This window comes from Lipophrys pholis (assembly GCF_963383615.2).
Source record: "Lipophrys pholis genome assembly, chromosome: 4".
In the NCBI taxonomy this organism is placed as follows: domain Eukaryota; kingdom Metazoa; phylum Chordata; class Actinopteri; order Blenniiformes; family Blenniidae; genus Lipophrys; species Lipophrys pholis.
In genome coordinates, this window is record NC_137637.1 from 3799914 (window position 1) to 3816068 (window position 16155).

At 42.8% G+C, this 16155-nt stretch overlaps 1 protein-coding gene across 1 annotated transcript; it reads left to right on the forward strand.

The window, feature by feature from the left end:
• The first annotated feature begins 4201 nt into the window (after positions 1-4201).
• Positions 4202-7293, forward strand: LOC308109128 (transcription factor 15-like). The gene is made up of 2 exons (XM_080462506.1): positions 4202-4768; positions 5966-7293. Exons 1-2 carry the CDS (start codon positions 4310-4312, stop codon positions 6029-6031), a joined length of 525 nt encoding a protein of 174 aa, XP_080318632.1. The 5' UTR covers positions 4202-4309; the 3' UTR covers positions 6032-7293.
• The last annotated feature ends 8862 nt before the right edge of the window (positions 7294-16155 follow it).

Sequence of the window (16155 nt, forward strand, 5' to 3'; positions counted from 1 at the left end):
TAATAACAATAATAATAGGGTCTCTCCCAGCTCTACTCGGGCTCGGACCATAATTACCTGGAAATATGACCCCTGTTTTTACTGGAAATACTGTTTGTTTGTTTGTTTGTTTTTTCCAGTTTTCATTTTTGAAAAGTTAGATGTAATCCATCTACAGAACAGTATAAACCTGTCAGCTCATTTCCCCTGTCCTTCTTGATACAGGTCCACTCATTATCTGTATGAAGATGATGGTGTTGTAAATGTCCTAACCGCCACTCTGAATCTTGCATTACTGTTGTTCATTAACTCCCACACCAGCAGAAAAAACTTCCAACTCAAACTGTGGAACCCATGAACAGGATGACATGTTTCAGAAAAGATGTGCCGATACTGAAAATGTTGTAGTGTGGAAGCTGTTTTCAGAAACTGGCAGCACTTTTTACGTGCAAGCAAACAGCTAAAATTAATGTTCTGTGTTTTCAGCCAGATAATGTTGAATTCTGGCTGCTGTGTTCAGACAACAAAAGTTATCCTCAATGTCGGATCACTGTCAGTCTCTTGGATTATGGATTATTGTCTGCATAGTTAAAATGACACTTGAATCAACTTCCAAACCTCCTGGAACTAGATTAGAGTTTTTCTGTTTTACATCTGCGCAGACACACGCTCCGCCCACCACACACTTCATTAGGACTTTAATCACCTCAACAGGCCTTTAATGGCATTCCTTCAGGTTTCTGCGGGAGGTGAAGGGTTCGACAGAGGGGGTGGGGTGGTGGTGGGGTGGTGGGGTAGTCCCGGGTCGCTGTGATTAAACTGTGTCCCGCTTTAAAAGCCAGTCGCACTCTTGTTGGTGCAGCTGAGTGGCAGGAGGGCAGGGGTCGCCGGTGCCCAGGTTTGATGCGTTGAGGGGTTGTGTTTGGAAAAACACAGATCCTTTGATGACAACCTCTCCTCTTTCCAGCATTCGAACCCCCCCCCCCCCCCCCCCCCCCCCCCCCCCCCCCCCCCTCCTCCTCCTCCAACTGCACCGGCCAATCTGGAAGCCATTTGCCTAGTTTCCAGAGGGAAAAGTTCAGGCTTGATCACCTCCAGCATCTGCTGAGTGTTTATTTACCCACAGCACTTAACCCATTAGCCAAAGTGAAACAGGGCGACTGTAGAGCCGCTGTCACACCGGCCAGGTCAGCTGCCTCAGTCAGACAGAGAAACATTCACTCACCACTGATCATCGGCTGGTTTTTCTGTGTGACGAGTACCTGAAGCTCAGACTGCTGCAGAAGATAATACGAGTTGTGATATGAAGGCGACAGAGTACACAGGGCAGTACAGAGAACCGCGCTCACCGTCAAGCACGTACATGTTACTGAAGAGAAATGACCTGTACACTATTTCGTTACAGACACACAAAGCTTCAAATTAGCTAAAGAGCATTTGAAAGACCTTTGAATTGAAACATCTCAAGTTACAGAATATTTTCTGTAGTTTTGTATTGTGTTTATTCTGGTTGTATACAGTTTGGGGATTTAGACAGTTATTCTGTGTACATACATTAAGTAAACGTACAGTATTTTATATTTGTAAAGCTATATAGCTAATCACTTAACATAGTGTTCTGTTACAGGTGGAGAGCAGAACAGGCACTGAATGTTTGGCACATTAAGCTAAGTTCAAAACCCATGAAACAAAATGCATTGTATTCAGAGCAGCTTTTTCAGAGACGGAATTGTGCATTTCAGTATCATTCTGGATTCATTGGAAGGTCTGAATTTATAAGCTTCTTCACAGGATTCATATGTTTAATAGATGAATGGATGTTTCAATTTTCTACCATGTTTAGGTTCATTTTCCTGATGCATCAGCTGTCATCAACCTGAAGACATCTCCAATACAATACATGTGAAAACATTTCTGTCACAGCTCAGCTCCTAAGCTGTCAAGGCAGCCCTAAACCATGATGTTCCCTCCACCATACATCACTCTGTGTATGTGGATATGCCTATTTCTCATGTGCTGCTGCATGTTCTTCAAAACAATTCAATTTTAAATTCAATAGTCCATCAATTATTTAACCAGCATCATTGTGACGTCAAAGTACCTTTTAGCCAACATCAGGTATGAGGGAGTAGCCACTTTAATATGGTTTGTGCACCAATTCTTGATGATTAGTGTTCATCAAAATATCTCAACAACAAAGTCCCCCCAAAAATGTCTTGTTTTATCAATCAAGAGCTTAACATCCAGCTCAGTCTTGTTTGCTAACTCACTAACTGGCTCTCAGGGAGTCATCAGCTTGGGGATGAATTCAATTTTCAGGTAAATATTAATTTCTGTACTTTAGTAGAGACATATGTTTACGGACTGGTTATGTGAGATTAGTTTAAGCACATTGTGTTTGTCAATACTTGCGGCTCAGACGCAGATCAGATTACATTTTGATTACTTATGAGGGAAAACAGAACCTTTCAAAGAGTTCCTATGTTAATCAGTCCAGCTGAAGACAACGGATCTGCTGGGACTCATGTTTAAGAAAATCTTCCTCTGGTTTTCATGTGAAAGCCACACATCCTGATAGCACACTGTCTGCTACTTAAACTGAGTTGTTGCGTAGCGAGAAGACAGATTGATAGACAGATTCAGGTCAGTCCATCATTCACACAGTAAATAAGTAATCAAAATATATTTAAATCTATGATAGATAAGACCTGAATAAAAAATAAATAGAAAAGGAAGATCTCTAAATCATAGAATATAATCATGTAGTGGTTATTTGTCTATAACAAACTAAAACAAAAAAACAGTCCATACTTTTCAAATGGCCACTGAGGCTACGTCATGAGTTGGCTTTAGGCAGTTGAACAGATCAAAATTAAATCACTGTCCATACCAGAAAAGTGCATTTGAGGTGGTTTATTCAGTGGTTGAAGCAAGAATACAGATGACATTTTCTGCAGCCTCTGTCACTGTGCTAAAAAAACCATATGCCCTGACATCCCACCCACCTTGACCCACTTATGTAAATTCACTTCTCTGAAGCGACCAATAAAGAAGAAGGTAAATAAAGCAAATTAACATTTGCAAAAAAGGAAGAAATTAGGCTTATGCTTAAATTAAACAAATACAACAACATCTCCAACAAATCAAATCAAACACAACTGCACACACAATTGTGAAAAATGCAAAAATTTCACAGTCCCATTCATGGACTCATAAAAGATGCGAGCTTCATGCGTTATTGTCAGCTGAGCTGAGTTTTGATTTTACTGAAAACAGGTTTGAATGTTTGTTTTTGTAGCATTTTCACCTCATAGTGAGAAGGTCGAGGTCACACCTTCCTGTGACAAGTTTGCATTGTTGCACTAACTCTGTTCATTAGTTAATTGGTGACTCTAAATAGTGTGTGTGCATGTGTGTGTGTGTGTGTGTGTGTGTGTGTGTGTGTGTGTGTGTGTGTGTGTGTGTGTGTGTCCAGAGGATGGGTGGATGGATGAGGTGGAAAAGGAAAACGTTAAAGTAGAGCCATATGTTTACATTCACGAAACAACTGAATATTGATCTCATCACTCTTTTCACTTTCAAGTAAATAGGTACATGACGCTTCATGTTTGAGATATGAGCTCAGACTGAAAAATACAGACGTGTTTTGAAGTTAATGTTGTATTGCCCATCCATCCATCCATCCATCCATCCATCCATCCATCCATCCATCCATCCATCCATCCATCCATCCATCCATCCATCCATCCATCCACCCATCTTGTATCATGTTTCAGCACACACACACACACACACACACACACACACACACACACACACACACACACACACACACACACACACACACACACACACACACACACACACACACACACACACACACACACACACACACAGGAAACCAGAAAACGCTCAAGGAAAACATACAAACTCCAGACAGAAAGACCCTGAACTCCAACCCGCAACGGTATCTATGAGGCGAGTGTGAAAATAATGACTTTTCATTTAGTATCTTTTTCAACTTTTCTTGAAGAGCTGCTTCCCCGACCCCGAGTGGGGCAGATACAGAGACTCCCACTTTTCTGGGACTTGGAGAGGGCAGGATACACCCCAGACATTTTACCCTGCCCTCTCCCAGTCCCAGAAAAGTGGGAGTCTCTGTATCTGCCCCACTCCTCCCGCTCTTTATAAGAGTCTGAATGAGTGATATCCCACTGGACCATCCACAGTGAGGGAGCTGGAACAAAGTGGGGAGCGGTGCGCACATACCATCAGCACTTTTACGCACGGCTCCGGTTGCTCCGTGTGCGTAAAGGCAGCTTCCCCTGTGATGGCTTTCACCATGCTCCGGCCGGTGTCCACGCATCTCTTCTACTCTGCGGATCTGACCTTGGTGTCGGACGACGAGGAGGGGAACCGCAGCGGGAGTGACGGCAGCACGGATCAGGGCTACGGCTGCTGCGTGAGCTCCAGCGGCGGCGTGGTGGTCAGGCAGCGGAACGCCGCAAATGCCCGGGAGAGACACCGGACACAGAACGTGAACACGGCCTTCACGGCTCTGCGGACGCTCATCCCCACCGAGCCGGTTGACAGAAAGCTCTCCAAGATCGAGACGCTGCGCCTGGCGTCCAGCTACATCTCGCACTTGGCCAACGTGCTGGTGGTCGGGGACGGACGAGAGGACGGCCAGCCGTGTCTGACTGCGGTCTACAAGGAGGTGACGGGGGCTGGAGAGGGCGGACAGCCCCGGACCATCTGCACATTCTGCCTGAGCAACCAGCGCAGGGCGGTAAGAGCCTCAGCAGACCTGAAATGGATCCTGTCCTTCAGTCTGCGCACTGATTTGGACTCCATCACTCCTCCATCACTCCTCCAACTGAAAATGCTTGTGTCTGTTCAAGTGTCTCTCTCTCTCGCTCTCTCTCTCTCTCTCTCTCTCTCTCTCTCTCTCACACACACACACATACACACACACACACACACACACACACACACACACACACACACACACACACACACACACACACACACACACACACACACACACACACACACACACACACACACACATCACCAAACTGCCTTCACCAAGCTCACCTCAGCTCCTAAAGTGTAATTTATTATATTAAACTGTACATAAGTTTATTAATAATTGACACAACTACACAACAAGTAGTTTAAATTCTGTTGAATCCTTTATTTCTTATCATAGTTCCCTGTAATCTATGGTTTTTGTTGAGACCTGAATCTGTTTATATGCTCACATTGTTGGAGGGTCATATGGACCTAAGGAAAACTCTGTAGTTGGGATAAGCTTCAGCCTCCACAACCAGACATCTGGATGAGGTTTGCATGCTGAAGAAAGATGGCTGGATGGATGGATGGATGGATACATTTTAGGGCTAATGTTGATTTGATTTAAAGTCTGGACTGGATAAGGCTAAATAAATAGTTGGGGCTTCTGAAGCTGTTGGACTGTATTGTCTAATGTTGTGTTGTGACCGCTGTGTTTGACCTGACACACAGGCTGGAATCGTCTGCGACCCAGTGATATTATATTATATAATATAATAATCAACCTCCATCTCTTGGGATTAGGTTTATTTTGAGGAGCCCTATCATTTGGTCCATGATCATATCCTTTAAAGGGAAACATCGCTTTCATTCATTCGAGTGTGCTATGTAACTGTACTGAAGCTCTTTTTACCGTCCGAGCTTCAAGCAGGGTCCTCAAAGTGTTGGGCAAGATGCCATAGTGCCTTGGGGGGGGGGGGGGGGGGGGGGGGGGGGGGGGGCAACAGGATATGTTATGGGATAAGGGGAATCCCTTCTCCAACAACTGCTGGAAAATAAGAAATGAATGGCAGGTTTATTTTAATAAAGTACATGGCTCACAGTCCCACGCTGGCTGAGAGATTGTGTTCATGAGTTCAGGTCCTTTCTTCGTGTAAACAGTGCTGATGCCAGTTTGCTTCTCTGTCCACAGGTAAAGGACAGAAGAGACTGCGTGAAGATGCACGGAAGCAGTGTGAGACAAATCAGTCGGCGGTGAGAGATCCTGACGGGGAGTAGGATGGATTTATCACTCACTGTAGAGCAGCCGCTCTTCCAGGCTTCAAGAGTCTTGGAGACTGAACCGTATCACAGAGCTGTTCTGAGTCTGTCGGAGTTTTCCTCAACAGTCACTTTACTCAGTGTGGCCCAGACAATCGAACTTTCTGGAAGTCAGAAGCAATGGCCTGCCCCGTCTCCACAGATATGCTGACATCAGACATTCCTGCAGGCTCTTCTCTGATTTAAAGTTTGGTCTGCAGCAAAACCGCTGGAAAATGGTGCAATGTTACCAAGCTGGCATGTTCTGCACAGCAGCATGGCTCCTTATGTGGCCTGCAATGTGTCTGACGCTTCATCACATGCATTTCTTCATTGGTACTCTGAACGGGATCAGTGAAATAACAGAACAGTCCAGAGTTTCTTGGAGACTGGCTGTGATTGGTCTGGTGTGCATGCTGCTGCTTCACCATGTGACAGGAGAGAACAAGCTGGCAATGTGTTCGAGGTTTGAGTCAAAAAACAAATATGTCGGTCAATACAATGTTGAATTACAAATGGATTTACATTCTTGCACAATCAGTTTAAAGGGACTCCGATCTCACACCCCAGAAGGAAAGATCTGCAACAGTATTTAGAAAGTTCAGTCATTTGTTATTTAAAATCTGAGCGACCTGGCCGCTTTACAATCGCACCTCTCAGAAAGAAAACCCAGAATACACTTTTTTCAAATGACTGAAGAAAAACAGAATAAGTAAAGCAACAAGTTTACCTGTATGTTTAATAATGGGAGAGAAGTCGACGACTTCTCTCACATTTTGATCAATGTATGGAATGACAAACATGACTAAAACTAGTACATAGTATAACTGTTAATAGGCATCAGTGGTTTTAAAATATAAAATACAATATGAAACTTAAGACATCTAAAACTGCTAAAAAAGTGAAAAGAGTTCAAACACTTGACAGTGTTAAACTGGTTGAAATATTACATTACTGCATTCTCATTTTGAAGGTTGAAGCTGTTTGGTGGCTGCAGGTGAAGTTCATTTGGTGGAAAGTGGGAAAAAAATGTCTCTTTTAGTCATGAAGATCTCTGAACGCTGTGTGTGTGTGCGTGCGTGCGTGCGTGCGTGCGTGCGTGCGTGCGTGCGTGCGTGCGTGCGTGCGTGTGTGCGTGCGTACGAGCGTGTGGTGGGTGTGTTTTACACTGTTTGTACATGTTTTAATCTACTTGTAAATTAAATGTATTTTTACATAAGGAAAGCACACTGTGGTAATTCAGCCTGGACTGTCTCCCTGTTCCTGCTGCTTTCTTCGTGTCACTGGAAACCTGTGTGTGCATTTGAATGGAGTTTTACCATTTGTTTGTGACTGAGCTCTGAAATGTGACCAGGGGAAGTAATGGGTCTTTTTCTGAGCGGTGGTGTCCAGCAGCGTGGCTCCGTCAGGGTGCTGAGCCAGTGAGGAAGGCATGGATCAGTGTCAGCTCGCTCTGGGAAAAAAAGTCAAGGCAAAACAGGAAAAACACCAATGAGTGCTGTTGGATCTATTGTGGTGACTGATGATTACTCATCAGGGAGTGAAGCACATTACTGGATCCAAGCCAGCAGAGGAAGACCTTTACAGTTTGGTCTGACTTTGCTTCAGAATCTCCTGTTGGAAAAAAAAGAAGCAGTTTATTTGCTCTACTTGATTCTGCTGAACCTTCTGTTTTTATGGTCCAAAACGTCGTCCGAAGCCATGTGTGCTTGGGATTCCAGGGAAATACAAAAATGGAAGGGTTGACTTTTTTTGGGACATTTGTACTCTGGTAGTAAATCTGTGCTGCTGGATCCACATGTGGTGTTGATCAGTCACAGCTAATATCAGTTCGCACCCTGTGTGCCGATAACACAGCTGCTGAGGAATTAAAGTAGTGGATATGCACAACTATACACGAGTACTTTTTAAACAGGGCCTGAGGCACGAAGCTGCAGAGTCTGAAAGGTACAAATAAAACATCAGTTCTCCTACAAAAGTTGTTCTAATAGGATTAGTAGACATAACAATTTGTGAAAGTAGCTGAACAATCTGCGATGCAGCACAGCTGGTTGAAATAAAGCACAACAAGATTTATAAAATGTTTCAGATTGAGCAACAATAAAGGCGAAAATATATTCATGAAGCAGGCCGTCATCTTTAACTTGTAAAATAAAGTGACACACTCATATCAGCATTTATTGGGTGAAACACATCAGTTTAAGACTGTAAATATAGATATGTGCTTTCTTCCAGATTACCACTCATGAAACTTGTCATATTTGGTTGAATTCAGTGACCAGGAGCAAAAACTTTTAAATCTTTAGCAGGACTGAAAATGAATAATAAATAAGATTAGGCAAAACTGTTAGAGGTGCGTGGTTCTCTATGACCACATTGTGCCAACAGGCAGCTGTGTTCACACTGAGGCAAATTCTCATTTATTGTATTCACATTTTTCAGGCAGAGTTTGATTTATGGATTGAAGTGGATCCTTTAAATCAGGCTTGATTTCATGTAGGAGCCCCCCCACCTCTGGAAGAAACTTATTACCCTGGTGGTCCTTGAGGGCCGATCCAAATAACTGCACACTTCCATAAAGCCTCGGACGCTGCTGGTTCTCTCCACCTGTCAGTGCTAAAGCCCAATTAGAAGCTGCTCTGTGAGTTTATCCTGCAGCTCTAAGGGCCCCTGCACAACGGCTCCCAGAGGCCCCCCAAACCACCCGCCCATGGCCAGGCAGGAAGATGTCACAGAGGAACAGGAAGGAAAAGGCCCGAATGCTGGACATGGCCGAGGCCCTCCCCGTGGGGCCTGGGGCCCTGGGTCAGTGCCAGTTGACTTCAATGGGAGTCCAGATGGCCGGCAGACCTCATCAGCTGAGGCTTATTTTAATTCCTGGGTGGGAAAAACTGTGAATCAGAGGCAGTGATCAGCTTCACTGTGAATTCACCTCCTAGTAATATATCTCTGGTCATGAATAACCTGGCGGAGAAGTCATAGGATGAATGAAATACTATGATATCTGTGATCAGACACAGCAACAGCAGAGTTATTGGTGTTACCGTATAAAAACAAAATGTTAAAATGTCGTTCATATAGGTGAGAGAAATGCTGGAACATTTGGAACAACCACCCCTGAATGGGGTGTTTTCTCTTCAAAATCAAAGATATCCTGCACAGAGCTGAGTGGAGTTCCATCTGAGCGTGAATGAATCTGTCAAGGTCATCAGACGCATGTTTGCCATCCTCAGTTTCATCTGGGAAGCATTAGAAGACACCATGGATCACATGGGAAGATCCTCCACCATTCTCACCTCCAAACAGACCTTCATGGTGCCGGAGCTCCTCTCTGACAGGGTTTCAGCCTATACTGGGACTCCTCTGGTCCTGACCTGGCTCTGTTTCAGCCTGTAATGGGTCTCCTCTGGTCCTGACCTGCCTCTGTTTCAGCCTGGACTGGGTCTCCTCTGGTCCCGACCTGGCTCTGTTTCAGCCTGTACTGGGTCTCCTCTGGTCCTGACCTGGCTCTGTTTCAGCCTGCACTGGGTCTCCACTCGTCCTGACCTGGCTCTGATTCAGCCTGTATTGGGTCTCCACTAGTCCTGACCTGGCTTTGTTTCAGCCTGCACTGGGTCTCCTCTGGTCCTGACCTGGCTCTGTTTCAGTCTGTATTGGGTCTCCACTAGTCCTGACCTGGCTCTGTTTCAGCCTGTATTGGGACTCCCCTGGTCCTGACCTGGCTCTGTTTCAGCCTGTACTGGGTCTCCACTAGTCCTGACCTGGCTCTGTTTCAGCCTGTATTGGGTCTCCACTAGTCCTGACCTGGCTCTGTTTCAGCCTGTACTGGGTCTCCACTAGTCCTCACCTGGCTCTGTTTCACCCTGTACCCCCTGGTCCTGATCTGGCTCTGTTTCAGCTTGTATTGGGTCTCCACTAGTCCTGACCTGGCTCTGTTTTAGCCTGTACTGGGTCTCCACTAGTCCTGACCTGGCTCTGTTTCAGCCTGTATTGGGTCTCCTCTGGTCCTGACCTGTGGGCCTTTTCATGGAACGACTTGGACCGACAACTTCCCATGTGGATAATCATTTTCCATCGTGGGGTGGAGTCAGAGAGCAGGGAGCAACCAGATATCACAATGTGTGTGTGTGTGTGTGTGTGTGTGTGTGTGTGTGTGTGTGTGTGTGTGTGTGTGTGTGTGTGTGTGTGTGTGTGTGTGTGAAGGTCAAAATGCGTCATATGTTAAAGGTGTGGTAAATCAGAGATTTGCAAGTTTTATGATGTGAATAACTTTGTTTCCCTAATTCCCCCAAAACTTTGTGTTAGTATCAGAAAATATTTTCAAATAATTTCAAAATGAAACTGACATAACTGTTACATCTATTAAATGAAACAACTGAAATCAAGAACATTTTATTATGATTGTAATCTTTGCAGCAGTTTCAGCTGTTTTTTGCAGTATTTAGAAGATTTTTTATATCTTTTTTAGCCGTATTTAGCAGTTGTTTTTCTTCATACATAAGCCTCTGTAGCTTCTTCATGTTGAACATGAACATGTTGAATCTCGGTCCTCCATTAACTCTCTCTCCTTTCAATCATCTTTCGTTCTCCAGGTAGCACCTCACCTTCATCCACACTGAGTCTGGTTGGCTTCCCTTTTCATTCAGAGAATCTTTGTGTCGGCGGTTTGTCTCACTCTGTGTGTTTATTTACATCTTTCTTGTTCCAGTCTTGCTTCCCATCCCACTCTGGTTCTTCTGGTTTCATCTCAGTCCATTGTTTCTTTTCTACCTGTGGCTCCTGATGTTTCCAATATTATCGTCTGACAACGGTAAGAGTCAGAGGCCCTCTATGGCTGACATGAGCTCTGCCCAGCCTTCTTCACCTGACGGAAGATGTTTGCAGCTCAGGTAAAGTCAGCTATGATTTCATGTACCAGTCCTACTGATGGTGGTGAAGTAACTCAGTGTGGGTGGGGGAACACTTATAGGTGTAGATCAGGGGACTGAATACAGATCCCTGAGGTGTGCCTGACTAATGAATCTGACTAATGTGTGTGACGTGGCGTGTAGCTCGGGAAGTCCAGCATCCAAGCACAAGCAGACTTCCTACAGCAGTTTGTGGGGCAAAGTCCAGAAACAGCATCTTTCCACATGTGAAAGACAACATCAACTTTACTTTAACTCAATAGAGTTAAAGTAACATTGGTCTGTTTTTTTGTTTTGTTTGTTTCTATCACTTTTGGTGTGACGCTTTGTGTGTCTAATGGTGAGACGCTGTTTGGATGAACTTTTCTCTCAGTCTGAGTGATTTCACATTGAGAGCTCAGACTGTCCCGTTTACATGAAGACTGAATGAAGTGATCAGATTGAACATCCACCCTTTTAAGTCATCCGCCCTTTCAGTCAGAGGATCAATCCCATGATGCCTTGTGACGTGATCACATGATCCACGTCTTTCTTCAGAAAGTGAAACACAAAGAAACTTTGACAGACACATTTTCCTCTGAACAGCATTGTGAAGCTTCACTTGCTGACGTTACATAACAGATACTTGTTATTACTTTAACAGAGTGTCCAGCTTTAATCTTTGTTATATGCTCACAGAAATGTCCTCCTTTCTACCAAAGGACCAAATTATAGGAGATTGTGTAACTCTGTAAGAATTGAAGCTGCTAATTTAACATGAGATAACTCAATGGTTATACATTAAGTCAATAAGAATGCAGACATCTGATTGCTTTTACCTTACAATGCATTTTGTTTTACAATATTAACATTGTCTAATATGGTAAAGAAGTCAACTGGTGCCACGTCTGCCCTGAGGTATCTCACTTTTCCACACCACAAAACTGCCTCCTCAATTATGCTGCTGATTTGACTCATATGCTGCTGTGAAAAACTACATTTCATTGTGCCGTAACGTGCAGTGGCCATAAAGAATCCCACCTTAAACAGGCACAGAGCACAAGATTAAAGATGCGAATTGAGGAGACCTTCATGCTGTATGGAAGACTTTGCTCAGGCCGGGTCATATCAGTGTAACAGAGCAGTGGGTGTGTGTTCTGATTGTGTGGACACACTCTGGGGACGGTGGGAGGAAGCGGTGGAACCGACCTGAGACGTTATCTGTCCACCGGGGACGGACTCTGATTGCTCTCAGCTTGGCTCCCGCTCCTCTCTCGCATGGCGGTGGTACTGTATGCGGAGGTGAGAGGTCAATCATTTGTGACCTGATTTCTGCCGCTGTCAAAATAGTACAACAATATACGTGCTTCAGCAGCAATAAAGAAGGAAAGGGGCGGACTTCCGCGGCAACTCCATGTCCATCATGTCCATGAAACCGGTCATTAAAAAAAGCTCTATTTCATGTTTGTATTGTTTACATTTGGTAGGTTTCTTTTTTTAGGGAAATAAAAATCTAAACAATGTAGAGGACTTTCCGAAGACAAATACACTCTTGTGCACTTTTTCCTGACAGATAATTAAAGTCTGCTGGTAATTTCCTCTTGACCCTTGATATTGTATCAACATAATTACACATAACCTGTTTGGCAAAGGTTTTACTGCCCTGCGTCACTGTGATCCAGACGAACTCAGACAGACGAAGGAGCCTATAATGAAGCAGAGGATCACACTGGACACTCCATCATGAGGAAGACTTGCATCGTGGCATTTTAACAAGACAGGGGGAATGATCTGTGGGCCAGTAAAAGGAAAGATTCTGTGTTTGAGGCTCTGGTGGCATGGAGATGGATGGGAGGAAGAACATACAGTGTGACTGAAAACTTTTGAACTAATTTCTACACACAGTGATTGTTTGGAGGATATCCTCAATCAAGGCCCTCAGAGAGCACGATGAATTGTCTGGCTGACAGAAACCTGCCGCCCTCGATGACCTCCTCGACCCGTGTGCTCGGCAGTGGACAGGAATAAAAGTGTCTCACTCCAAACACAACACCTCAGACACATCTGAAGCCTGATTCTCATTTAACCAACGCTCCTACCAGTGCATACACACCGCTCTCTGATAGCAGCTACGTGGCTGCAGGCAGGTCTGTGGAATAGAAATCTGTGTTTTCAGCTACTATCACACACCCATCCTTCTCTATGCAGCTCAGAGAGACGATGACAAGATGTTCACCAATGTGCACCAGAGTTATATTATTTTTTGATTATATACACCGCAAAAAAAAAAAATCCTTTAAAATTAATTTTTGATTGAAGAGAAATCAAACGGTACATTAGGATCAGTGCCACACCCCACAAAAAAGGAAAGTAATTAAACTTCACACATTGTTATTCTGTAAAACGTCAAAAATAAATACATATCTTAACTCATCTGTCCACCATGGTCAATGATTTATGACTTCTTGTTTTGATAAAGAATCTGAATGGTATCTTGAGTTTATTCCTGCCAGTAACTCACCCGACCTGCTGCTCCAGCTGTGAAGCACAAAGAGAAACAAAAGGCAAAACAGTTATTTGTCTGATAAGGAAGGGAAAAAAACGTCCCCTTTGTCTCCCCATGAACCGAAAACTGCTCCACTGAATGGCAAAACCATTTCTTTTTTAATTCATTGAACATTTTGTATATTAAGAAGTCATATCTTAGGTGTGTCTTCCTCCAGATGCACATCCAGCTTGAAACTGTGTGTGTGTGTGTGTGTGTGTGTGTGTGTGTGTGTGTGTGTGTGTGTGTGTGTGTGTGTGTGTGTGTGTGTGTGTGTGTGTGGGTGTGTGTGTGTGTGTGTGTGTGTGTGTGTGTGTGTGCGTGTGTGTGTGTGTAATCCATGCAAAGTCCATTATGTTTTGAAGGTAGATCCATCTGACTAAATTAAAGGCAACTGCATACAACACAGAACTATAATAATAATATGTGTACTTATGTACAACCAATTAAAAGCTGTTCAAAGAATTTTAACCACATAGACACTCAGAAGACGAGGCTTTGGAATGGAAGAGTGATAAAGTTCACTCTCGTAGTGAGCATTATGAAGGAATATTACAACGATATAGGAATGATTTTGAAAACTTTACTGACTGAAGTGATGGATCCTTTAAACTGATGAGCAGAATGGATTTTTCAAGGTGGCTCATTCACATCTTTTACCCTCAAATAGGATCACTTTTCATAAAGTGACCCAAAATACACCATAAATATAAATGTTTTTGCAGTAGTTGTAGACATTCTTGTAAATTTAGGCTTTTTTTTAAATATATAAAATCTGAATCAAATTGATTGAAATGGATCTTCTATCCACAAGTGGAAATCAAATCAATAAAAACGGTCATTTATTTGTGCTCAAATTTGACAAATCTGTCTAGTTTCCTGTTTTATATTGAACATTACATCTTATGTAACACAGTGACGTCGGTAACGTGTTAATTAGTAATGCGATACTTCATTAAAAGCTCACATAGAGCAGGTAGTGCAAATAAATAATAGTGCACCAACAGACTACAACTACATACTAATAAATACCAGTTATAGTAAACATCTGATAATAAAACCGTGAGTCAGATATAAATACAACAAAGAATGAAGGTTAGAATATGTATCAGCAGGATGCTGAAAGTAACTAAAACGTTACTTGTAATCTAACTTCGTTACTTTTACAGACAAGTAATCAGTAAAGTAACTGACTTACTTTTAAAGGCTTTTAAAATGCCTTTAATCAAAACGTGCTAAAACCTAGAAAATACACTCTATTTGAGTCATTTATTCGGGATCAAATATACATTTTCAACGTCAGAGAGGGACGTTTCTTTGATGCATTGAGCTCACTGACCAGACAGCATGAGTGCTTTCTGAATGTCGCGACGCCATCATGTGGACACACTCAGGACTGTCTGATCGAAAAGACAGCGTAAGATCTTGTGAATATAATGAATAAAAATGCTAACATTTAAACAACATTTTGTATTTTTTTTTTTACAAAACTTAATATGAACCATACGAAAAAACTCATGAAAAATAAGTATAATCTGAAGTCCTGATTACGATCTGTTTGCAGACTCGTGTTGGTAAAAGCCTGTCACTTTATTCAGCTTTCCACATGTTTTCACAAACTCACCCTCCCCAACGCTTGCAATGCTATTTTGTTATTTATCTGAGGAGGCTGTTGCTGCCTGCTGTGCAGGTCTGTGTTTCAGTGTTTTGTATGATGTCCCCTCTACAACGGGACACATTAGTAATATCATTCAATTCCATGAAGAAATTACATTCTAATTTTGACACTAAGCTTGTTGCAGCTGGCCCACAGGCTGTATGTAGTGTATGACACTCCTGATGTAAGAGTTCATATAACTTTAAATTAAATAAAGATATATTTGTTAGTGATACTTCTTGAGTTGGGAATATGTTCCTAATCCAATCTATGAGTTTTGCAGTCTTTCCTCAGGCCACTTTGCTCCAGTTTCAGCCACTCAGTGAAATAGTGCGCTGAAGTACGTGATGCAGCATTACCATGCCATCAAATTAAATAGTTCCTTGTTTGTTCCTTGTTTGTTAAATATAGTACCCTCGATAACACAGATGTAACGTAATGAAATAAAATTACCCACAAATAACAAAACAAAACAACAGCTTCAGTTATAGATAGATAGATAGATAGATAGATAGATAGATAGATAGATAGATAGATAGATAGATAGATAGATAGATAGATAGATAGATAGATAGATAGATAGATAGATAGATAGATAGATAGCACATGGTCACGTATCATTCAAATTCAAAGATTATTTTCAGTCTAACTCTGGTAGAATTTACAGGAGGAAAACTGTCAAATTGTTGAAGAGGAAAACACACACTTCTCGATTCAATTTGATTCGATTATTGATAACTTGATTAACCTTGTTGGAACAGGACCATATTCCAGGAGAATTGCAGTAGAAAGGGGCAGTAGCAGCAGCAGTCCTTAAACTGATAGTAAATTATATGTATAGTTGTAGATTATTATTGGGAGGTGGTCTTGCTGCTGCTACTCATCCTCTCTCCTCCTCATCATCAGCGCTCCTCTAACCAGACGATATACAAATAGACTCTTCATCCTCTCTCCTACACCTCATCCTCTCTCCTCCAGCCAGATGAAGTACAGTA